General features: G+C 43.5%; 1 protein-coding gene across 1 annotated transcript in view; it reads right to left on the bottom strand.

Annotated features, from left to right (window-relative positions):
- Positions 1–26,370, bottom strand: part of LOC311042812 (uncharacterized protein) — a 65,767-nt gene that overhangs the window by 22,936 nt on the left and 16,461 nt on the right. The window contains exons 8-10 of the mRNA XM_084053833.1: positions 25,662–25,730; positions 15,404–15,457; positions 6,620–6,772 (exon numbers count right to left, since the gene is read on the bottom strand). Of these exons, the coding sequence (XP_083909959.1) occupies positions 6,620–6,772; positions 15,404–15,457; positions 25,662–25,730 (276 nt within the window). The remainder of the gene's footprint in view (positions 1–6,619; positions 6,773–15,403; positions 15,458–25,661; positions 25,731–26,370) is intronic.

Genomic DNA, 26,370 nt, shown 5'->3' with positions numbered 1-26,370 from the left:
GTCCGGGGACCCCCAGATTTAAAGGAGCTACACCATGAATTTTAACTTTTCCTTCTTTTGGTCTCCCCTACCTCTCTTCTATACCAAAAAATACCCAAGTTTGAGCACTCAGGCTTTCACAGCATATCTGGGGTTTTATGTAAATTGGTCTCAAAACAGGCCAACTCATTTGCCCCCGCCTGTGACGTCACATGCGATACCTACAAAGCACCTACAAAGCAAAAAAGAAAAAGAAAAAAAGGAACTTTTTCCACACAGAACCAGGAGATACATACAGACATACATCTGTACAGACATACAAACTGGCTCAATAGCGCCACATGCCAAATAAGGACAATGTGGTATTGCAGGTGAAAGTGCTTTATAAGCCAGAGAGAAGTTAGTTGGAATGAGTATATCTGAGGCTTGATTTAGGCTCAAACCTTTTGAAAAACGTTTGAGGGACATAAACAATATGATATTAAATATATATATTTTTCTAAATGCATGGTGTAGCCCCTTTAACCACTGTAACACTATTTTACACTTCGGCTATTTGAAAATAGCCAATCTACAAGCTCACAACGCGTTGCATAGTTACGTAGCTTGTAGATCTGCCATTTCGAACCAAGTTGACAAATCTTCTCTTCTCCCTGGCACAACATTTTTTCAGATGGAGGTCCGCGACCAAATATAAATACATATCAATTTGGAGGTCCTTGACATGAAAATGTTTGAGAACCACTGGTGTTCGCAATCTAGGCATTGTTCAAGATAATTATAATGCATGTCACTGCAGCCCAGTGTAAATGGAGGAATTAAACCACTTCAGTAACACTGTAAAACCACCCGCCCCGTGTGACCCCCCCCCCCATTCATCACTACCCTCCTTTATGCTCAATTTATCCAACATTCAGAAAAGGGGCCAAATGAAAACCATTCAACCTCCTTGGCTAACTCTAGAAGTAAGACTTGACTTGATATACAGTATCACAAAAGACACAAAATAAAATATCAGCAAGCACAACAGAAGTATTTGAAGTTAGCCTACAGCATTGGAAATTTCCCTTACGAAGCTCAATACAATCACAGAAGACCTTTATGATGTCACCTCAATGTAAGTTAACCAAATCAATAATATGCTATTTAAGTTGTAATCATTCTGCTACAAGCTACTCACATTATCATGATGAAACAGTGTGAAATTCTATATACAGTATATAACATTGGGTAATTGGACAGAAAGTGGAATATTGCCACCCTATGTGCAATAGCATAGTGGCAATATAGTCGTGTTTTGACTAGATGTGAACAATTCCCTACCATAGCTTTTCCATGGCCATACGTTATTATGAAATATTATGACAAATCTGGTGACAGGATTCATGACATTCGTTGATTTAACCATGCAATAGCATCTGAAAAGCAAAATAATATATGTTTAAAAGTCAAATAATTAATACATGTATTTCACAGCTGTGGTGAACCCTGTATTAAACATGGTTGTCCTCGCACAATTTAGGGAATTGCAGCACTTGGAAGACGCAAAATGATAGAATTTATGTGAAGAAACTACAACTATCTCAACATCGCCTTCTTTCATACGGCCTTATTGCTGCAAAAAAAATTGATACTCTTATTTTGGAAGAAGAAAGAGACCCCCACAATCAAACTCTGGCTCAATGAGATGACAGAGTCCTTACATTTAGAAATAATCAGATTTATACTCAAAGATAAACTGAAAGATTTTGAAAAGATTTGGAAGCCTTTAGTCTCCTTTCTTAAAGGTTGGAAGGCTAATCCTTGTGGATGACCCGTGTCGCACGTAATCTGGGGCAGCACTTCTGGGGAGGGGGAAGGGAGGCGGGAGGGTCCCTTTGTTTTTTGCTTAAGTTTGAGTTGTTGTTTTTTTCATGATACCTGCCTGTTTTGTGTTTATGTCTGTTTGTTTTTGTTTAAAAAAAGGAAGCTATCCATGTATGAACAGAAATGTATAACCATAACCTGTGCTTCACAATAAAAAAGATTTGAAACAAAATAATAGAATTTATGAACGTCTCTACCCACCGAGAGATGATTGCTGATGATTGAACATCAAGTGATGTTTTCTGTTTACGGACACTTTTAACCTATGAACCCTGGCGCCCATATTCTCGGACGAACAATCTACAGAAATAGCAGATCTACAAGCTCACAACATGTCGCAAGTGTCGCATTGTGGCTTGTAGATCGTCTATTTGGGGGCAAAGAGGTTTAGTGTACAGGGAATTACTAGTGGACCTAGTATAGAGCCCATTCAACTAAACATATAGGGTTTAAGTGGTTAAATACAAGATCCCGCAACACCACCACCAACAACAACAGTGACCTAAAGAAGATCCGTTATTAATGCTGGCTTTGCTTTTTTTTACACAGAACCAAACCCCATGTGTGCTTTTACATGTCGTGGTTCCTTAATCAGTGACATGACATGTAACACAGCAGCGCCAGTGTCTAGTGTTGCCCTCTGCTGTTTAAGATGACAGCTGTTAGACGTCGATTTATACATTTACAACTATAGCCACAAGGCACTAAAATCTTTTGTTTCACAAAATACCAACACAAAATGGTCTGACTACATAGCAGACCATCCAGAACCTCCGGTACCCAACTGAAGGATTTTCCTTAAATGAGCGACATAAAGGCTGTTTTTCGAAATAAGAAGAGCATGATAAAGTTGTATGACCCAGCTGTTACAAGTTGCAAAACTCACTTCATAATATAATTTCACTCTCGCTCCCTTTCCATCATTTCCTCAATTCCTTTCTCTTTATCACTCTTTCATACACACAATATGAGATGACAGCTGTTGGGAGATTTTAAACATATTAGATTTCACACATTTACGATAGCCTACGCATTTATTTCACAAAATACCCACTCAAACAATTTATGTATCGTTTATTTATAATAGGCCTATTCATTTAGGGTAGTGATATTCACCTGGCGGGCCAAATCCGACCGCAGCAGAGCTTTCTTGAGGCCCCTGAAACATATTCCATATTCCAATTTAAAAATGTTATTAAATGGTGTCCTGTACAGGATGACCATTTTGAATGTTTTTCACAACCGTTAAACGAAGCTCGTTCATGATTAATCAACCATTAACAGATAAGAATAAAATGTAGGCTACTATATAGAATGGAGGAATGTTAGTGACTTGCTCAGGGTCCCAAATGAACACCTACAGTACCAGTACTGCATTTAAGACACTGCTACAGGAATCCATTCCAAATGCAGGTAAATGTAATCTTTGGTGAGTAAGCCACCCAAAAGAAAATCACTTGGGTCAAAGTGCTAAAGTATAGCTCACCTCATATGTACTTAAGAAAAGCATCTGGTGTTAAAATATGTTTTAAATATCAAAAGTAAAAGTATAAAGAAGCCCTTTTCCTAGTACAAAGAAACAAAACAGCCAGAAATGTTGTCTACTTATACTACTTCCCTACTTCTAACTACTTTCAGAATTGCTGAACTACTTTCAAGTAGAACAACAACAACAACAGGGGTTTTGAGAGCAGTTTATTCATCACAGACCATCCATTTGTAACTATTTCTGAGTTTTGAGTGGATGTTGTTAATTACACCAAAGAAACTATTCTCCTTATGCATCCATTAGCTTGTATGTGTTAGTTTTTAGGATTTTGTCCATCTTCCAGCTTCTCCATCTCCATCCACTTCAAACACACCATAAGAGCTTGTGCTCTTATCACCCGGGTGCTCAAAACTAAATGAAATAACCTTTCATACAAAGATGTAAACACTTCACCTTGCCAGCCTGCCTTCCTATTTTCTTAATATCAAAATCTAAGCCTGTGCACTAAGGACTGACTGACACAGAAATGTTCCTATCAAACATCAAAATGCATGAATGCAGTATTGAAGCAGGCTCTAATAAGTTACCAGAATGCACATAATGTGTCCATTATTCTGTTCTATCGGACCTATAGCACTCAACAAACGGTTTTGTTGTCACTTTTTGTCTTTTGGCCCCCGACTTCAAGTCATTTTACAACTAGATTAGGCCCCCTGCCTAATATAGTTGAATATCCCTGATTTAAAGTAATTTACTAACTTGGTTTAAATCTGTTGTTTTCTTTCCCATTTTTTATGAAATAATTTAATGACAGCACGTCGGGTCGGGCTGTGAAAATTGCAATGTGTTTGTGTGATCAGAAATAGACTGGAGGGGGGGCACGGTGGCGCAGTCGGTAGGGCTTTCGCCTCACAGCTAGAAGGTACTGGGTTCAATTCCCGCCGGGGACACTTTGGGCGCTAGGGGCGTGTTCTCTCCTCCGTGTCATCAGTAGGCGAAAGGGCCTACTGTGTGTGGAGTTTGCATGTTCTCCCTGTGTCTCCTAGGATAGGTACCCTCACAAAAACATGCAGTAATCCTGGTCTCTATATTGCCTCCCCCTGGTCAGCCGGTGCGCCCGATGGAGGGGAAAGGAACTGGTTGGAATAACGTGTTCCTTCCACGCGCTACGTCTAACCAGGGAAACTCCCCCCTGTCGGGTGATAAGAAGCGGCTTGCTAGCTCTCATGCATTGAAGGAGGCATGGGCTCGGCTCTAGGCTCTCCCTAGGCTGGCAGAGGGAGTGTAGCGCCCAGGATTACTTAGACAATTGGCACTGGGTGAAAAAACTGGGTTACAAAAATCGTGAAAATCGTTTAAAGAAAAAAAAATAGAATGGAGAAGAAATTGAAGAGCAGCAGAGGAGTGGTTCGAGGCAGAAAGGTGTGGCAACCTTAGATGTCACACCCTTGTTGCACCTTTTACACAGATGTCGATTTGGCTCTGTAACTGCCTCCGTTGCTGGCTCAATGGCGGCACAACAATGCCCACGCTCCTGTGTCCATACCTTTTGTACAGAACAGCAGGGCAGGATAATGGTGGAACATTCCTGCCTTGCAAAAGCTGTGTAAAAAGGAGCTTATCTCTCTCCTCCACTCCATTCAGGACCAAGGACAGCGCTATGCAAAAAGACTAAATGTATCTGTCTCCGACATGCCAAACAACTAGCTAAATTATGTCATACCTTTCCTCAGTAGAGTCGCAGCCTCCTTGTTTGTTTGTTGAACTTCCTAAGTAAGCGATCCTTCCAGTGTAATAAAGCTCTTCTTGACAACGCACAACAAACAGCACTGTCCTTGGTTATAAAATAATAGTGCTGTGTTTCACAAGCGTGTTTGAATACTGTTTGTACAGTGGGAAAAGAGACTGGATCAGATAACAAGCTTCAAATATTTTATGGGGGAAAACTTCAAAGAAAGTGTTTCATTACTGTCGTCTCTGTGACACTTGTATCTCGGAGAATATATGTTTGTTGTTCTATAGGGCACATAAAACTTGAACTGGGAGGGGCAGAAAATGTAATAGAGGGCAAAGGCCCCTGTTGCCCCGGCTGGGTGTAGTTGCAGCTCCATTAGGATTTCTTCATACAAATGTATAGGCGCAAATTCACAAACAAAATTATTGCGGTCACGGATAGTATGAATCATTTGCATCTGCTATCTGGCCTGTCTTAAGGTCTGATGCACAAAAGATATTAAATGAATCAAAGGACAGCGCAAACATACATGTTAAGTGCATTTTGTCTCTTGTTTGGTGGCTTTGCAATGCACCATTTATTTGTGTGCTGATGCATCGTTCACTGTCACCAAGGAGTTTGTGGAGCTGGTGCTGAAGAATTATGTAGGCCTAGGCCTAGCAAAAGCGTGAAAATGGACAATGCCAGTGTAGTAATGAAAACTTAAGACTCAACCAATAAAATGGACTTCAAACATTTGCAATTTATAGACGCTATAATAGACGCTCTTTTGTCAGAAATGACATTTTTCATGGTCTAGCCTGGCACTCTGAAGTTCGGGGCTCTGCTCAAACATCCAATTTTCAAGACAAATTGAAGGAATTCAATTAGGCTACATATGGAAATTAGACTATTCATGAACAACATTGTTATTACGGACAGTTGTTACAGTGCATAAATCTGTCCAGCGCTCACGCTACATAGTACCAGTTACTGATGTAACGGTATACCATGTTAAACCCAGTATGTTTCGCTATAATACTCTGCCTACGGGATGAACTAACCCTTGTGTTAAATATGTTGACGTAGTAGGGGTGCCCTGTGGCTCAGCCAGTTAGTGCAGTTAGGTCTTGTCCCGCATGTCTGTCCTCTCTCTGCCCTTGGTTTCTGTCTCTATAATCTTCTTAAAATGTTCTTCTGACGTTTAAATATGTTTAACTTTTTTTGGTTTACTTACCGTTAGCTACACTTTTCAAACAAAGCACACACTCATTTGATAAGATGTGTGATTGAATGCAACGGAGAAGTGATGTCTGTTCAACCATCAAAAACACATTGTATGCTGGTCAGATACAGGCAGTATTTCCATTTGACGATATAAATTGGTATTGATCTGAAAACTTTCCAAATCCTTGACCTCTTGTAAGAGGCACCGAGGCCAAGCTTATTTGTTGATACATTCTGAACATGAGTTTTATCATTTCTTCATTTTGTTTACCACTCTCTTTCCTGCTCGCGTCCCCTGTGTCTTCCTTATGAAACAAATAAAAATCCATAAAGAGTGAACTTACCTTCTTGGCTCTTGTCAGGTATGACCTGGCCGCCTCCCTCAGCGCCTCGCACTCCTCCTTCTCCTCCTCCGATGCCTCCCTCTCCTCCCGCACTCGCTGCTCCCTTGCTCGCTCCATCTGCAGGTAGCACACCCAGCCAGAGAGATACCACACCTGGTGAGCAAGATGGAGAGAGAGAGAGAGAGGGGGGGGAGAGAGAGAGAGAGAGAGAATATGAGGGGGGGACAAAAGAGAAAATGTATTCATAAAAAAAGATCTATATTGATTGCTCGTTATTATTTCAATTATTTACACAAATCAACTGCGCCTATTGTTTTGATGTGATCATTTGTTTTTACAGTATGACATGTTTCATTATTAACACGGTCGAGTGGAAATTATACTCCACGCTCCTTTGAGTTGCACTGATGTGTTGTGAATTAATCACAACCGAGACACACACAGAGACGGAGAGAAATCAGTCTGACAGAAAGATAGAATCAGTCAGAGAGAGAGAATGAGAGAATCAGTCAGTCAGAAAGATAGAATCAGTCAGAGAGAGAGAATGAGAGAATCAGTCAGTCAGAAAGAGAGAGGAAGAGCAAGATAATACAAATCGGTCAGTCAGTAAGACAGACAGAGAAAGAATGAGAGAATAAGTCAGTCAGAAAGAAAGAAAGAAAGAAAGGGTGAGAGAATGGGAGAATCAGTCAGTCAGTCAGTCAGTCAGAGAGAGAATCAGACAAATTAACAAATACTGTTATCAAAAACTAATAAAGATACAGCTAGTATTGTATAGTAAAATATGGTGCTAAATCTGCTACTTATTATAAAAACTAGCAAACAACAGAATGCTTTGGAAAATGGTCAGCGGTAAGGCTTCTAAAGCTCGTCTGAGATCTGCTTGTTAACCTCTGAACACTCACCGGATGGCATGTCAGTGTTCATTAACAAGCTTCAGCATTTCATTTCTCCTCATAATTGAGCGGGGAATACTTACAAATTATGATTTTATTTAGGAGCATAGGAGGATTTCCTTGAGGGGAAATTACTTCTCTGCGTTGACCTAGGAGTGGCTTGCTCTGAGTGAGCGCACGGAGGAGCAGTTAGGGTTTAAGTGTCCTGCTCATGGACACTTAACCCATTAACTCTTTCACTGCCAGGAATTAATTCATTAATTCATCCGTCTCCGGTCCCCTTACCAGCGAAAACGGCGATTTTACTGTACCTTTGAAAAATCATGGAATATTCTCCGTGACCTGCGTCCTCACGGAGATCGGCTCATTACACGCACGGGGGTGTCGTAGTATAGCGAAAATAGCAGATTTACAAGTTCACAGCAACACGTTGTGAGGTTGTAGACCAGCTAGCGTCCCTATTCTGGGGAAAACATTCAGCTAAAATAGCAGATCTAAAAGCTTACACTGCGTTGTGAGCATGTAGATAACAAATAACGGGCCTAGCATAGAGCCCTGTGGGACGCCAGTCAACAAAGTATATGGAGTTTAAGGGGTTAAAGTCCCACAGCAGACTCATAATCGTTGCTGTCTGGTACACCTTTCTGCTTTAGAAAAATACAATGCAACGACCTATTGCTGTGGTTTTCTCCGCACCGAAAATAAATTAAATCAACTCTCAGGAGTTTACTGTGTGAGTAGTTGGTGTGTGTGTGTGTGCGTGTGCGTGTGTGTGTGTGTGTGTGTGTGTGTGTGTGTGTGTGCGTGTGCGCGTGCGCGTGTGCGTGTGTGTGCGTGTGTGCGTGCGTGCTATTCAGCAGGTGCAGTGTAAGTTTGATGCACCATGTGGGCATGCGTCTCCTTATCTGTCCTGCAAGGGCGGAGACCTCCTGCTGGTCGAGGAGTGGAGTGAGACAGAGAGAAAGAGAAAGACATGGAGGGAGATAGAGAGGAGAAGGAGAAAAAGGAAAGAGGAGTGGAAAGAAAGAGGAGAAAAGAAAAGAGAGGAGAGAAAGAGATAAAGAGAGAAGAGAGGGAAAAGAGAGAAAGGAGACAGACGGCTGTTAGCTCTATTCATTATTTATGAAGGGCAGAGACCAGATGGAGAGGCACCTCTGGCAAATCAAACGTTTAGCTAACACACACACACACACACACACACAAACACGCACACACACACACGCACGCACACACACGCACACACACCGCCACGCTCAATTCACCATTACCACACCACACACTGTGAGGAGGACAGCTTGCCTGGGGAATCTTATTTATTCCTCCATGCACCTCTCCTATTTAATTCTCCCGTGTACCAATCACAGCGTTACCAGAATAATAACCATTAACTGTGTGTTTGTATGGTTCCCTGGTCCTGCGGTGACTCTTGGTAGTCTCAGAACACCACTAACTACCTAACCAGGTGTTCACATGATGTGCCAAAACCAGCCTAAATGCTATCTCTGCTTTGACAGCTAGAACAAGGACAGGTGATGTCGAGCAGTGGTTCGCAAACCCGTTAATTTCAAGGACCCTCATAACTCTGAAAGTGTGCAAATGGAACCAAATGGACCCGTAAGGGTCCATTTGGTTCCATTTGCACACTCAGAGTTACAAACACTCTCAGTTGCACACTCTCAGAGTTACAAACCTTAAGGGGAACCACCTCAAGGAACCGTGCGAGAAAGAGAGAGAGAGAGAAAGAGAGAGAGAGAGAAAGAGAGACAGAGAGAGAGAGAGAGAGAGACTGAGAATGAGACAGACAGACAGACAGCAATACAAAAAGCGAGCCAGAGAGATTGAGACAAACACAGAGAGAGAGAGAGAGAGAGAGAGAGAGAGAGAGAGAGAGAGAGAGAGAGAGAGAGAGAGAGAGAGAGAGAGAGAGAGAGATCAAACTGCCTTTCAAGGTGTCTTTGTTGGAACATGTCTTTGAAAAGTGCTTATGAAAGAAACTTTGCGCGGTACGCCGTGCAGATGGATGCTCGCTACCAAAAAAAAACATGTTATTAGACAGTTAATTAAGCACTTCAGAGGACACATTCACTTCTAAACACACATACTGTCACGCCTCCTGACAAAGCACACGCACCGTCTCTCCAAACACATGCACAAGCACACACACACACTCACAAAAGGTACAACCAATCACTCATCCACCCACACATACACTATATACACACACACACACACATGCTATACAATGTATGTATGTGTGTATGTGTCTGTCAATTGACTGGTAGCCGACAGGCCTATTTGAAGTGAACGCACAACAGAGCTCCATATGGTGTTAACAGCTCAACAGTAAGAGGAGGTAATGCTGTCTGGTTTGAAGAAAATACTCCTTTTGCCCTTTAAAAAGAAACTAAAAGTTAGATGTTGTTAAGAACTCATCTATTGCATTCAAGGCAGGGAGAGATTGAAGAGTGATTCTGACATCTGAGAGAGAGAGAGAGAGAGAGAGAGAGAGAGAGAGGCAGACAAACTGAGAGAGTGTGTGTGTGTGTGTGTGTGTGTGTGTGTGTGTGTGTGTGTGTGTGCGTGCGTGCGTGCGTGCGTGCGTGCGTGCGTGCGTGCGTGCGTGCGTGCGTGCGTGCGTGCGTGCGTGCGTGCGTGCGTGTGACATCATTAACATAAAAGAAGCAGAGTGGAACGAGGCATGTGTGTGGGAGAGAGAGAGAGTATCTGATATCATTAGCGTAAGAGACGGGGCGGGAAAGAGCGAGAGGAAAGTGTGTGTATGACTCTTACATCCTACATGTAAGAGGAGAGAGTCACTGAAAGAGAGTGACAGAGAAAAGAAGAGAGAAAAGTTGACTTTTGGATTTTGAAAAAATCTGTCTGTCTCTAAAGTACAATGTTGACATCCTGTGTGTGTGTGTGTGTGTGTGTGTGTGTGTGTGTGTGTGTGTGTGTGTGTGTGTGTGTGTGTGTGTGTGTGTGTGTGTGTGTGTGTGTGTGTGTGTGTGTGTGTGTGTGTGTGTGTGTGTGTGTGTGTGTGTGTGTGTGTGTGTGTGTGCGTGCGTGCGTGTGTCAACATGACTAATGAGGGCTTATTGAATTTCTATTCCAATTCATATGAAAGTAGACATTCAGAACTGTACAATGAGTTGTTATATAAAATCCTAAAAAGCCATCCCAGACTACACTGCGAATGTGAAGGCAAGGTGAGAGATTTCTCCCTTTGTCTCAGCTGAGCTGCCTGCAGGGTTGTGTTATTGCATCATTGTTAACTTGATTTGGGGGCTTAAAATGTTTTTAAAAAAGGTATGATTCCGTTGGTAAAACACTAACTGTATGAGAATGAAAGATGGATTTTACAGCAATGAGCTGACGTAATATAAACAGCATTGTGAAGTCATGGAAGACCAGCGTGAATGGATGTTTTCTACATTATTCATTTTCATACTGTGTGTTTCATCCTGGACTCCTAGGTTGTCATCACCTATAGCCACTGACAGTGTTACCAGAAGCATGTACAATATTCCAATAATTAACCTCAAAGCTACAGTATGTGAGAGTGTACAGCAGTGGTTCTCCAAGTGGGGTCCACACAGAACCTCATTGTTCCTTGAGGGCGTTCTAAAGCAGAGGTCCTCAAACTTTTTCACGTCAAGGACCAGTGTTGCCAGATTCTGTGAGAGAAACAAGCAACCGGGTCTTGGAAAACAAGCCCAAAATAAGCGACTATGGGCAACATGAGCACTTTAAACATAATGCATCTGCTATTTTCAAATAAAATCTTGGGGGGAAATTATCTCTTTGAGAACCACTGTTCTAAATGGACCCTTACAGCTCTGCGACGCAGAGAGTTATGGGGGTCCTTGACGTTAAAACGTTTGAGAACCACTAGTGTACAGTATGTGTGATGTGTGTGTGCATTTCTCCAGCAGTGTTATGACATCCATAATTTGACTTTTCTTCCACATCTGGGATATGAGCTGACAAAACATGAGTTGCCCTTTAAAGACCGGAGACCGTGTGGTGTGTTTGTGTGTGGTGTGTGGTGTGTGGTGTGTGTGTGTGTGTGTGTGTGTGTGTGTGTGTGTGTGTGTGTGTGTGTGTGTGTGTGTGTGTGTGTGTGTGTGTGTGTGTGTGTGTGTGTGTGTGTGAGAGTGCGTGACAGCTATGTGTCTTTGCGTCAGGATTAAAAGTTCAAAGACTGCTCTCAATCTGTCAGGTGAGGTGGGTGTGTAGGAGGAAGAGAGGAGCCTGAGAGACTGAGAGAGAGAGAGAGAGAGAGAGAGACAGAGAGAGAGAGAGAGGTAGTCAGACAGACAGCATGTTACTGTCCACCAGGTCTATTCCTCCAGACTGTTTCCTGCTGGATGTCAGCTCACTGCTAACTCTCTTAACACCACATGTAACTCTCAAACAGATGTGCGCGTGTGTGCGTGTGTGCGTGTGTGTGTGTGTGTGTGTGTGTGTGTGTGTGTGTTTGTGTGTGTGTGTGTGTGTGTGTGTGTGCGTGTGCATTTCTGATACCAAGAGGGAGAGTATGCATATACCACAGAGCAGTACAGATAAGGCTTATGCTTGTGCATATGTATGCAGCACACACACACACACACACACGCATGCACATGGACATGGACACACGCACACACACACACACACACACACACACACACACACACACACACACACACACACACACACACACACACACTGCAGAGTGTGGCTCAGCAGAAGTGCTAAACGACAGGCTGAGCTGTTATACTTGGATCAGTAATAAGCCTGACAACACATCAAAGACCGATCCTTTGTGCACAGACCATATGGTCCTAGTGAGCGTGAGGCCCGGGTTCGAATCCGACCCCCGTCCTTTTTCGCATGTCTCTCCTCTTTCTCTGCCCTTGGTTTGCTATCTTTCTTCACTCTCCTATCTAAGAAATAATGCAGAAAAATGCAGAAAAGAATAACACAAAAAAAAGATCCTAGACTTGCTCTCTCTCTCTCTCACACACACACACACACACACACACACACACACAGCCTCTCTCTGTCACACACACACACACACACACACACACACACACACACACACACACAAATCCCACGCACTCCTACTATGCCGACTTAGTTTAGGAGGATCATCAGTTCTTGGGAGACAGATATGCTAAGAATGCAAAAGCTAGAGGAGCCAAGCAGCGCCAACGTCTTCCAGATTACACATTACACAGATCCATCCTACAACCGGCAGAATTGACAGCCCAGTGTGAGGATTCTCCAATTGCAATCAGTGGAAGCAGAAGGAGTAAAGCTACGAGGTTAAACATGAGTGACGCCAACCAGAGGAAAAAAACATTTCTGCTCTTTATACTAGTAAACCACGTACAGTAGACTGGAACCAGACGGAGGCGCTCGTTCAGTAATCGTAATGCTGCTTTGCTTCCCGAAGCAGTGGTGGAAATCCTCCTATACGGGAGGTGATTGAGTTCCTCCTTTCAGCTTTTATTTGGATTGTTTGGGAGCAAAAACACATCAGGGGTTGAGGTCAGGCATAGGGTTTTATTTTAGAGGGTTTTATTTTGTTCAGACGTTCAGAAGTCAGTGCAGCAAGCGGTGTGAAGGAGTAGGGCTGCAGCTGTGGATTATCTTATTAGCGGTTATTTTAGCGATTATTTTATCGATCAGCTGGGGGGATCATTAACGGAATTTCCCCCGCAGGTTTGATGGATGGATGGTTGGTCGGGATAAACCTGATCTTTGTACTTACAATGCACATGTTGTGAACTTTTGGCACGACACCATTGCACGCCAAAATATAAAATAGGGCTCAGAGGTTAAGTAGATTATAAAACGTCATTTATTTTTCTTTGTTGATATATAACGAATTCAAAGAAACACACTTATCGATTATCCGATTCATCGGGGAAAAAGTAATTCAATAAGTAATTAAATTACAAAATGGCAAAAGTAGCAAATCTGCAAGCTCGAAACGTTTATCCCCGCCCCCGAAAAGCGCTATTAAATAAAATAAAAAATCATAATCGATTACTAATCAATAAGCGTGTTCCTTTGAATTCGTTATATATCAACGAAGAAAAATTATTGATGTTTTATTATTTATCTACTTAACCCCTGAGCCCTATTTTATATTTTGTCATACAATGGTGTTGTGCCAAAAGTTCACACGTGTGCATTGTGAGTGCAACGACCAGGTTTATCCCAACCAACCATCCATCCATCAAACCTGTTGGGGAAATTGAGTTTATGATCCCCCGAGCTACTCAGATGGTCATGATGAGTGACCATAAAACAAGGAACTAACTGTAAAGGAGGGAAGAGGGGAGGGGGGCTGCTCATGATAATGTACATGTGAAATAAAGGACATGCCTTTGATCAGAATGTAACAAGCATATTGCACAAGGCTGCAAACTGCAGTACTAGAAAGAATGCTGCTCACAGCTCCATATGCACCGCCATATGCTGCTTGATTTGTAGGCCTGAGATTGGACCACTGCACCAGAACTCTCTGCTCAGGACGGTCGTCTCAAAGAGTTCTCCTTCTATGGAGCTTTGCAGCCTTCTGTTTTAGGATGTTTTATTTCATTTCAAAGGGTTGTAACTATTTATCTTCTCAGCAATTATTCTTTTTTTTAATACATTTTTTATGCCACGATTTTGTAACCCTTTTTTTCACCCAGTGCCATGGGCGCTAAGTGATCCTGGGCACTACACTCCCCCCACAGCCTAGGGAGTCCAGGGCCGAGCTCATGCCTCCTTCAATGCATGAGAGCCAACTGACCTTCGAATACATCAACAAATAAACATGAAACAATTGAATAGATTTTTCATAATCATAACTAAGTCGATTAGTCTGATTAACCACTTAAGCCCTATTTTATACAGCGGTTTTGTGCAAAAATAACCGATCTACAAGCTTGTAGATTGGCTTGCTATTTTTGAATGTATGTATTCCAATGGATCCAGTGTGGTTCTAAAGCTCGTGTTAATACAGTAAACAAAATATATGAATGAAGGGACCGTGACGTCACCCATTGGTTTCTACAGACCCGTTTTTGAAACCTCTGGTTCAGCGAAAAATGGCTGCGAGTGCAACCGGAAACGGCGTGCTATTGGTGTGAACCTATATTTATAAGATCTCTTGCCTTCAGCATTTCCTGACCATCGATGATGGCCTTTTAACGAGCCATGGTTTTGTCTTGATTTTATGACTGTTTGTCATGTTATTGGATTCTATTTATTTTAGTACATTTTTTTATTGACTTTATATTGCTGCTATTCTCTTGTTTTAGTGCGCCGTGACAACGATGGCTTTTTACGATTTAATTGTTCTATCAAAATAACTACCTAATTTGTCTTGTTTGCCGCTTCATGGCGGTAGAAGCACTTTGTGTTGTTTTTATACATAAAGTTCATCTCTAAATTATCAGTAGTAGTAGCAACAACAGTAGCAGTAGCACCACTAACCTTACACAGCAGAATCTTGAGTGTTAATTAAACTCAGCTAAATTAACAAAGGCTTTTACTGCGCTGCAGTAGAAAGCAGCATTCACATATTTGTGATACACTGTATTGCACTGCAGTGGTTCTCAAAGTGGGGTCCAGGGACCCTCAGCCTTCATTGAGGGGTTCCAAATGGACTCTTACAGGTCTGTAACTGAGAGTGTACAAATGCAAAAACTCAGAGAGTGTACAAATGGAACCAAATGGACCCTCACGGGTCCATTTGGTTCCATTTGTACACTCTCTGAGTTACGGGGGGGGGGGGGGGGGGGGGGGGTCCTTGTACACTCTCTGAGTTATGGGGGAAATTAAAACACTTTGAGAATCACTGTTGTACAGTATAGTCCTGTCTTATGATGTGCTCTTCATCACTCACCTGCACAACCTCATCATCCTCCTCCAGGAGACACTCCAACACGTCGACTGCCATCTGACAGACAGACAGAGACAGAGGAGAGAGAGAGAGAGAGACAGAGACAGAGAGAATGAGGAGAAAATAGAGAGAGACCGAGAGAGAAGAAGAGAATCATGGAGAGAGAGAGAGAGAGAGAGAGAGAGAGAGAGAGAGAGAGAGAGAGAGGGTGGGGGTGAAAGAGAGACATTATTATTTACTCTAGATAATAGTTTGCCTTTACACAAACACATTTTAGTTATACTGCTCATGGGACAATCAAACCACTAAAGTGCAATGAACTGAATTGGGAAAGAAGAGAGACTGATAAAAAAAGAAAGAGAAAGCCATAAAAGAGAGAGAGGGCGAGGAGGGAGAGAGATAGAGGGGGACATAATTTATACATTATTGACAAACCATTATCATCAAGTTCTTAATTTCCTTTACAAGTGTGCACTGATGTGCATGTACGTGCGAGTGCTGACTTACACACACACAAACAAAGACTCAAATGGAATTCAAACAGTGTGTGCACACACACTCTCATACACACACACACACACACACGCAGAGCATGTCTCAGGGGAGAAGTCAGATCAATCGAGCTGATCAGTGGGTCTGATAAGTGTCTTAGAGGCCAGTGTCCTGTGGATGCCGTCGTCGATGGCAACAAGACAACAGACGTGTCCATCGATAGTCATGCGCGCGGGTGCTTAGCGGCCGGTCGATGGTCGCTAAGGCCACCACGCTCCGTGGCCCTTGTTAACCTGCTCCACTGCATTTTGCATCCACACTGTCCAGCTTTAATACAGAGCATCCATGCACACAGCTCCAATAGGCACTGTCCAGCTTCAATACAGGGAGCATCCATTCACACGAGCAATCAGCCACACACATGCAAAGAGATTTCTAAGGCTTTTAAACTTTCCATGAGACAAAACTACATGAACACACACAAACAACAACACACATACACAGTCGTTCTCTAATGCCGTTCAATATGTTGCCATCGATGGTGCTAGCCCACCTTATCAGTGCTGAGATATTGACCATGCTCTGGGCTATATATACAGCACTGCTCACTTACTCCCACTAACCCCCTCTAACTTTGTTTTAGGTGTTTTCATACTGAGCAGAACTCATCTGAAGTACATGTAAGCAAAAGGCTCGTTATTGTATTAACCCTTTCAATCCGGGAACGCATCACAAATGTCTTCTAAATTCTAACAGGTTTCTGAAAAGCGTTTCTATATCAGTTGTTCTCAAACTTTTTCATGTCAAGAAAAAGACCCCCAAAATGATATGTATTTGGTTGCGGACCACCATCTCAACATATTGTGTTCCAGGGACCTCCAGAAGCAAAGATATATATTCAAATATTTGCACACATTTTCACGTTTTTTCAAAAATAGCAGATCTACAAGCTCATAGTGTGGCACTCGGTGCCGCGCTATGAGCTTGTATGTCTGCTATTTTTAGCGGTGCCAACCGCTCTAAGCTTGACTTTGTCCGTATGTCCGTCCGTATCAGCACGGGATGATGAGCACGGGATTTTACACAGCTATAACTCCAGTTTGCAGCATGCCACCAAGTCCAAATATGGTATGTGGACTTAGACCACCAATAGGGACGAGCATGAATTGCTGAAGTTAGCAAAGAGGGGTCCAGGGACCCCCAGCGTATGTTATGTTTGTCCGTCCGTGGAAGCACGGGATGAGCACGGGATTTCAAACAGCTATAACTCAAGTTTGCAGCATGCCACCAAGTCCAAATATGGCATATGGACTTAGACCACCAATAGGGACGAGCATGAATTGCTGAAGTTATCAAAGAGGAGTCCAGGGACCCCCAGCGTATGTTATGTCCGTCCGTCCGTGGAAGCACGGGATTTCAAACAGCTATAACTCCAGTTTGCAGCATGCCACCAAGTCCAAATATGGTATGTGGACTTAGACCACCAATAGGGACGAGCATGAATTGCTGAAGTTATCAAAGAGGGGTCCAGGGACCCCCAAGCACGGGATGAGCACGGGATTTTAAACAGCTGGTCTCTGTCTTCCCATTGGCTGGCCTTTAAACAGGCATAACTCAAGTTCACAGCATGCTAGGGAGTACAAATTTTGTACATGGACTAAAACCACCAATAGGGACGAACTGTAATTACTTAAGCCCCGCCCCCTCTGTCTGCCCATTGGCTGGGCTTTAAACAGCCATCATTCCTGTTTGCAGCATGCTACCAAGTACAGTAAATATTTGGTAAGTGGACTCAGACCACCAATAGGGACGAACTGAAATGAGTTAAGCCCCGCCCCAAAGGCACCGCTTCCTTCACACAGGGTGTGATTTTTGAATAGCCAAAGAAATCTGACACAGATGCGTTGCCGGTCTTAATGTGTTAATGACTTGACAGTGACTGCTAGGTAATCATTTAAGTTGCTCTAATAATAAAATTCAGTGATAAGAGATAAGTAATGAAGTGTATTCTGGCTGCTTGTTTGTGGGATGTAAATTTAACATGACTTTTACCCGGATATAAGATATCTTCTCCTGTTACACCTAGCCCGCTGAATCGCATCATTACTGTCTATATTTTGACAAAATGTATTATATTGGCAAATATTGATTTGTTACCTGAATAATTCATATGGTTTCATATCATGATGAAGCTGGCGATTTACACCCCTATTGTGAGTCCTACTGTATGTGTCCATATACTACTGCCTGTCAGTAGTCTCGTGTTAATCATTTTAATGTTGGCTTGTCTCTGTGCAAGCCTGGACTCCACACCTTCATTCATAATTGCTTATTGTTTTGACAAAAAAAATGCCTTTAAACATCAACCTTCTAGAGCTTGATGTTATTCCAAGCTACTAACGCCACATGTCTGCCGATAAAAATAACTAATAGTGGGGATGCCTTGTAAAATTAGGCTTTTTGTCAGAAGATCATAAAACGTCATGAAAATTATCTCTGGCACCAACATCGTCCTGCTGTTATAAGTGGCTTAGATCACAGGACAGCAAAGATAGGCAGAAATGATGTCCTTCCTGCACAAACAGACAGGAATATTGAACAGCAAGTCATAAAAGGTGCATAAGCGGCATATCCCAGATAAGAGCTTAACAGGGAAATGAGCTCCTATGTTGAATAGTTTGGTATACAGTATGTGTGTGTGAATTAGGGATGGGCAATATTATCGATTTCGCAATATATCGCAATATTTTATTTCGCGATACTGTATCGATACTCCAGGCCGTCATATCGCGATTTCTTTTTTGCTTTTTCAGATGCAGGCTTTATGAAAAAACATTCAAAGAACATATCACTGATCTGCAGCTACTCAATATGTAGTGTATATATATAAAATATGTAGTTGTGATATATGTATATATCGCAATATATCGCAATATGTATCGTATCGCAATATATTGTGATATCGCAATATATCGCAATATATCACAATATATTGTGTATTGCAATATATCGTGATACAATCGTATCGTGACCCAAGTATCGTGATACATATCGTATCGTGAGGTTCTTGCCAATACCCATCCCTAGCACTGTGAATGATCACATCACAGACAGACACCTTGCTTTTCCCATGGTCTGAGCTCAAACCCCTGACCTTCGACCACAACACCCCATGAGATGTCCATCACGGGAGTTTGAAGTTGGTCGGTTACATACTGTATATGGCCGTGCTCATATATGGGCATTGCAGTCGGATCGGTGGTTCTGGACAACCAGATCTCTATATATGCCTGTATATGGGCGTAATGGTAGGATCGGCGGTTCTGAACAACCGACCACCTATCCGACCGACTCGATGCCGGGCACGGCAGTCCCTTGGGTCGTCTGTGACACGTGTGTCAAGCTTGAGGTCGATCGGTCAGACGGTTGTCGAGATACGTAAACTAGATAAATATGCACTCACGCACAGAGGGACAGAGATTTTGTGCATTAATTTTAGCAGGATAGAATGTCATGTTTGTCATGTTACATACGTATTTCATCCAATAATTAATGTCTACCGTGTTACACAAGTGTAAACGTGGCCAGTACTGTCTCAGCTGACCTTTATCTGTAGTACTGTAGGTGATGTGGAGGTCGACCTCTGTGGCCGTGTGGTGTTTCACTACAGCAGACTGTGGTTGACTTACCCCAGCCTCTTCCATTACGTGTGCGTGTGCGTGTGCGTGTGCGTGTGTGTGTGTGTGTGTGTGTGTGTGTGTCAACTCCCTTGGATGATTTATTGATTTTTGTCCTTCCAGGGTTGGAGGTGACTGTTAGCCAATCACCCACAGAGAAGGGCAAGAGCAGCAAATTACACATGCCCAAATACACACGCACATTTACATCTATAAACACATCTCTAATCAAACGCATGCCTGCACACAGATACACACATGTAGCACACATAAAAACCGACACATGCCACATTGAACACACACACGCACACAGTGAGGCATTCTTAATGGCTGTGCCATTAGCTCCTACGGTCTCTCCTGATGTTCTCTCATATTTTGTGCTCTCCCTTCTCATCAAGCAAAGCTGGTCCCGTGGCGACGAACGAGGTCCGTTGCCAGGGGAGACTGAGGGAATGTCAGGTTAATTGAGTGCACCTCGTTAAGAGAGTGGCCACCTCTGTCTGTGGTTGGGGTGTGTGTGTGTGTGTGTGTGTGTGTGTGTGTGTGTGTGTGTGTGTGTGTGTGTGTGTGTGTGTGTGTGTGTGTGTGTGTGTGTGTGTGTGTGTGTGTGTGTGTGTGTATAGATTGCTGAGGCCAATTATGCTTTGAATATGTGTAGTGCTTCGTTAACTAAGGACTGATGAAAAGACAAACAAAGAAAAATACATGCCTGATTTCTGCCATGGAGGAACACAACTTTCTCCACTCTCTCACACACACACACACACACACACACACACACACACACACACACACACACACAGAGCTCTACCATAATCAGCCAGATGTCACTGTTAGTAATTTGTAAAAAAAAAAGGGAAAGGCTTAATTATTACCCAACACTATCTCCTATACTTGGAAGCTGTAATCCCAATGGCAACATCCATTCCCTAACCTTAAGCCTTTAAGGGCCGTCCACACCCAAAATGATAACTATAAAGATAGCTATAACGTTAATGATGTGCGCATCCACACCAATAAACCGATAACGTTATGTAAACATGTTGAACGAGAGTGATGTGTTGAATGTGAGTGATGTGTACATTTGGATGGATGTTGATTGGCTGTCAGTGTTTCTATCGTTCATCGAATGGCTCTGAAAGTGATCCCAACAACACTATCAACCACTACTTTTGGCCTTAGTTGTGCTGTGAACTCTACCATCCACTTGATTTAGAAACAATTAATGTATCTCTCTCTACGTCGTCCTCAGTCGAGCCCTCCATCGTCGCTTCCAGTCATCTCGATTCTCCATCTGGCCAGCTCGTTAGTGCTTTCCACACCAGCATCTTTCTTTAGCACATCCACGTAGGTAGGTGTGAGATGTCCTCTTGATCGATGCCCGTGTGTTGATGATTCCCATAGTAACAGCTTGCTGGCAGGGAGTTCCCCATGTCAATGGCAGTGACCTGCTAGTCTCATTCTCTTGATTGCCTTCTTCTGTGATACACTTGGTAGCCCGCCGCTTGTTGGTAATGTGTTTGTCCTGTTTGATGTTCAGAGCCACATGTGGCATTCTGGTGTAGCACCCATCAAGGGACTTCTGCAGGGCATGTGTCAGTGACCAGCATTCACATCTATATGGACAGACTCCACAGTCACAGAAAAGCAACTCATCTTGCTGTGTCGCCAGTGTGTCGGGGGAGGATGGATTTGGGATATTTATAGTTATTATATCTATAATTCTTGGCGTGGACGGCCGTTAATTCTATCCTTAACCCTCAACACAGACCTTAAAAATCGCACCCTGTGTGAAGGAAGCGGTGCCTTTGATGAGTGGCCTCCTGGTGGCGCTATAATAGGGCGGGGCGGGGCTTCAGCAATTAATGCTCGTCCCTATTGGTGGTGTAAGTCCACATACCAAAGTTGGACTTGGTGGCATGCTGCAAACTGGAGTTATAGCTGTTTAAAGCCAGTGGCCTCCTGGTGGCGCTATAATAGGGTGGGGCGGGGCTTCAGCAGTCAATGCTCGTCCCTATTGGTGGTGTAAGTCCACATACCAAATTTGGACTTGCTGGCATGCTGCGATCTGGAGTTATAGCTGTTTAAAGCCCGTGCTCAAACGGACATAACGGACAAACGGACAAACGGACAAACGGACAAACGGACATACGGACGGACATAGTCAAGTGTAGAGCGGCTGGCACCGCTAAAAAGCAGCTGAATGTCCTCCGCGATTTTACTCATCTTTCTGTCTTTGTGATGACATCTGGTCCTCACAAAGACAGACACTCAAAAGCACTTGCACCTACACACACACACACACACACACACACACACACACACACACACACACACACACACACACACACACACACACACACACACACACACAGTTATTGCCTGTCACAAAACTGGTTGGTACGCACACTTCTACTTCAATCTAACACACAAAGACACATCAACAGTGTGCGTTGACACCTGCTCAGCTTTTCACTCAGCTGCTGGGGTTGTCATGGCAGCTGACAGGCTGTGTGTTGTCACTCAATAGCATGTTGCCATTGTGTTCTTATATTTAGCAGAGAACTCCTCTGCTCTCTCTCTGTCTCTTCCTCTTTCTCTCTCTCCCGCTCCCGAAGTCTCTGACACCTCCGGGATTTATTTATGTACGTACGACACCGTGCACTGTGTGTGTGTGTGTGTGTGTGTGTGTGAGAGAGAGAGAGAGATACGGGCCTGCCCCCGCTTGTAGAGTCATTTGTCTTTCCTCGCGTCTCTGCTAGCTCGCTGCGCTAAAGTGATTCTGTTATACAAAAATTGCCTGCAGATTACACGCGCGTGCACGTCCCCACACACACACACACACACACACACACACACAAACACACAGGCATGTGCTGTGCACACCCGCACACACTGGCTGTTATAAATGAGCTCCACTCCCAGTGGGCTGTTTTTCACCTGTACTGAAATAAAGAGGACAACATATAGAGCCTTCTCTCTCTCTCTCTCTCTCTCTCTCTCTCTCTGAATCTGCCCTTCCACGCCCGCTGTATGTTTGTCTGTTGGTGTGTGTGTGTGTGTGTGTGTGTGTGTGTGTGTGTGTGTGTGTGTGTGTGTGTGTGTGTGTGTGTGTGTGTGTGTGTGTGTGTGTGTGTGTGTGTGTGTGTGTGTGTGTGTGTGTGTGTGTGTGTGTGTGTGTGTGTGCGTGCGTGTAGGCTTGAGTTGCACGTCGATCGGTTTTATATCATGTGTTCTGATAACCCCCCACACACACACTCCTTCACTCCCTCTACTTCTTACCTGCCCTCCGTTCTGTCCTCTCTCTATCCTCTCCCAGTATTCCAACCCCCCTCCCCTCCCCAGTTATATTCAAGCATTTCACTGCAATATAACATGAACTTACTGCTACTTTTTAAGCGGGCTTCAGACTGAATATTTGAGCTATGCACAGCTATAGTTAGTGACTTAAGTAGTGAGATGATTAGTGAGTCAGTTAACAAGCTAGTTAGTGAGTTAGCGAATCGGTTAGCGAGCTAGTTTAGTGAGTTAGCTAATGAGTGAGTTGGTTACCGAGTTAGTTAGAAAGTTAGTGAGCTAGTTACAGTAGTGAGTTAGTGTGGTAGTTAGTGAGCCAATTAACAATTTAGTCAACTAGTTGGTGAGCTAATTAGCGGGTTTGTTAGTGAGCGGGTTCATTTGTGAGCTAGTTAGTGAGCTAATTAACGAGTCAGTTAGTGGGCTAGTTAGCGATTCAGTGAGCTAGACAGATTGTAATAATGGGCTGACAGATATAAATCTCCCTCCTACTTCCCTTTCTATTTTTGTGGCTCTGACAACTTCTGCTGCCTCTGCCATGCGTAGTGCGATAGATGCTGATGTGTGAAGCTGATGTGCTGTGTGTGTGTGTGTGTGTGTGTGTGTGTGTGTGTGTGTGTGTGTGTGTGTGTGTGTGTGTGTGTGTGTGTGTGTGTGTGTGTGTGTGTGTGTGTGTGTGTGTTTGTGTGTGTGTGTGTGTGTGTGTGTGTGTGTGTGTGTGTGTGTGTGTGTGTGTGTGTGTGTGTGTGTGTGCCCATGTGTGCTGTACACTGTATGTATTTGTGTTTGTGTGTCAGGTCAGCATACAACATAAGGCTGTTGGCATATTTCATTGGGTGTGTGTGCATGTGTGCGTGTTTATACATAGCCTATCCGTGTGCGTGCGCATGTGCATGTGCGTGTGTGTGGGGGTGTGTGTGTGTGTGTGTGTGTGTGTGGAGACGGGGCTGTCAGGTATATCAGTAAAATGACAGTGTCTCGCTCCACAGTTTCTGACACCTCGTTTGTCTTCATCCGACTCACTGTGTCAGCGCGTTAAAACACACATACAAACACATTCATCTCCCTCAGAAACACACACACACACACATCCAGTACACACATTTATACAGATACAAACACAACACCACACATCCACCTACGCACCCCCCTCTCACACACACACAACTTTGTGAGCAGTGTGTGCATGTGTTTATGCGTGCATGCGTATGTGTGTGTGTGTGTGTGTGTGTGTGTGTGTGTGTGTGTGTGTGTGTGTGTGTGTGTGTGTGTGTGCGCGTGCGCGTGTGCGTGCGTGCGTGCGTGCGTGTGTGTGTGTGTGTGTGTGCGTGTGTGTGTGTGTGTGTGTTCTGTGAGAGAAAAGGCCTTGTTGTCATTTGCTGTCAGTTAATAAATGTGAAAATCTCCAGCAGAGTGAGTTCAGATTAATCACAATACAACACAACACAACACTCCATGCAGTCATAAAATCACAACTGTTTATGTAAAATTGAGTGATTCAGGAGAAGTGTAAACACACGTTTCTGTCTGTGTTCATTTAAGAATCATGATTATGATTGCAGACTGTGAGGTTTCATTGCTTTGGCCCGTGGTACAGTGACAATAATTATTTTGAAAATTGAGAGAAGCTAATTATTTTTATCAATTTTTTTCTTCCAATTTAGTCAGTATGCCAATTAATGTTCCCTACACATTTCTGTGTTGCCACTCACCAATTATACTAATTTAGGCTCTGTGTCCAGGTAGCTCAGTCGGTAGAGCACGCGTTTCTTGACCACAAGGTCATGGGGTTAGATCCCGAACACCGCCAACTCAGCGAATGACTATCACGGCTTGGGTGTGGCAAGTCGTGCGGTAAGTACTGGGAGCTGATGGTAGGCGTTAAGCTCGGCAATCCATCTCCCAGGGGTCTAGCGCACTGCGAAACGGGGATAGACTCCCGCGCTCCGGCTGATACCGGCAATAAGCCTCTCCGACCTACTTACTTAAGGCTCTGTTCCATTTAGTGTAGCACAGTGGTTCTAACAGTGGACCCCCATAACTATGAGTGTACAAATGGAGCTTTCGGGTCCATTTGGTTCCATTTGTACACTCTCAAGAGTTACACACCTGTGAGGAGCCATTTGGAACCTCCTCAAGGAACCATGAGGGTCCCTGGACCACACTTTGAGACCCACTGGTGTTGCAGAGTGTTTCCAGTGAGCCAACACGCACAATATCGGCACCCCGACTGACACATTAGTATCATTGGCAACACGGTACACCTAAATAGAAGAAAGTAAGGAAGAACCCCACTTTCTTTCCATGGCTGCTGTGCATTACAGCCTATTGTGTTTGTATAGCAGCTGCAGGGCCAAGCCGGACGCACCGCAGTGGATTCGAATCCCTAGACTCCGCGGTGATGGACAGGTACTCTCACCCAAGTACAGTGACGACATTAAACAATAAAACTATTTACAAACTGGACTCATGTATCCATTCAGTGCAACAGGACACTGTAGGGCAAATACATTCAAAGTCACTAAGTGCCAGGGTCCATTCTAACACAAGCGGTCGTGATAAATACTGTACTAGGCAACAACTGCCCCATCCATCTCTCTCTCTCTCTCTCGCTCTCTCTCTGTCTCTCAGTAAATACCAGTCCTGTATCATTGAGGCTGAACTCTGGCTGGGATAAAGACCTGCTCCGACCTTCACACCCTCTGCGCTATTAGCTGGGGGAGAGGGACGAACCCTCCCCCCTACACACAAGAGTGCCCACACAAACTCAAACGCCACACAACAAACATTTGTACCTCATACTCTTCACTCTCCATGAGCAGCTTGGCGCTGGTGATGCGAGTCTCGTATGGAGGGACATCATTCTGAGGACACAACAACACCACAATCAAGACACAGTACAGCTACAAGTTTGAACAGCTTTCAACCTGGCATACTGTACCTACTGTACTTCTGGCATGTCATTATAGGCTAAATGTAAAAAAAAAATGAAAAAATAAACAAAACTAGCAGATCTACAAGCTATTGTGACCTTGTAGATTGTCTATTTTTGACATTCTTTAATAGGGCTTAAATGATTAAACACACTCCCCCATTCACTGAGCAGCTTACCATTACAACGTAGGCATTTAACAGACACTCTAATCCAGAAAAACTAAGAAAGTGACAGGATTTATCCAGGTGGTGGGATGATCAGATTAGAAAATGTTTCACTTTATTGATCCCCGAGGGGGGGATGGGGGAGCAGGGTAATATAAAAAGGATGAAAACTACAAAAATACAAGCTTAAGGATAGAAGGGTCTGGTTATCAAAAACACTCATAAACACAATGTCCGTAGGCTATTCTCTAACTCTTATCAGTATTTCTGCACGCAGTCGTCACTAAAGTGCTCGTATACGTGTCGCGTACGGAGGCAGTCAGCGAATAATCAATGGTAGGTGGTAATGCATTGTATACCAATAAAGTATGGAATGGATAACACAGTGCATATTCAGTGTTTTCA

This window comes from Gymnoscopelus microlampas, assembly GCF_963454915.1.
Source record: "Gymnoscopelus microlampas genome assembly, chromosome: 3".
NCBI classification, from domain to species: domain Eukaryota; kingdom Metazoa; phylum Chordata; class Actinopteri; order Myctophiformes; family Myctophidae; genus Gymnoscopelus; species Gymnoscopelus microlampas.
The sequence above is the reverse complement of the archived record's forward strand: the minus strand, read 5'-3'. Positions and strand labels throughout refer to the sequence as shown.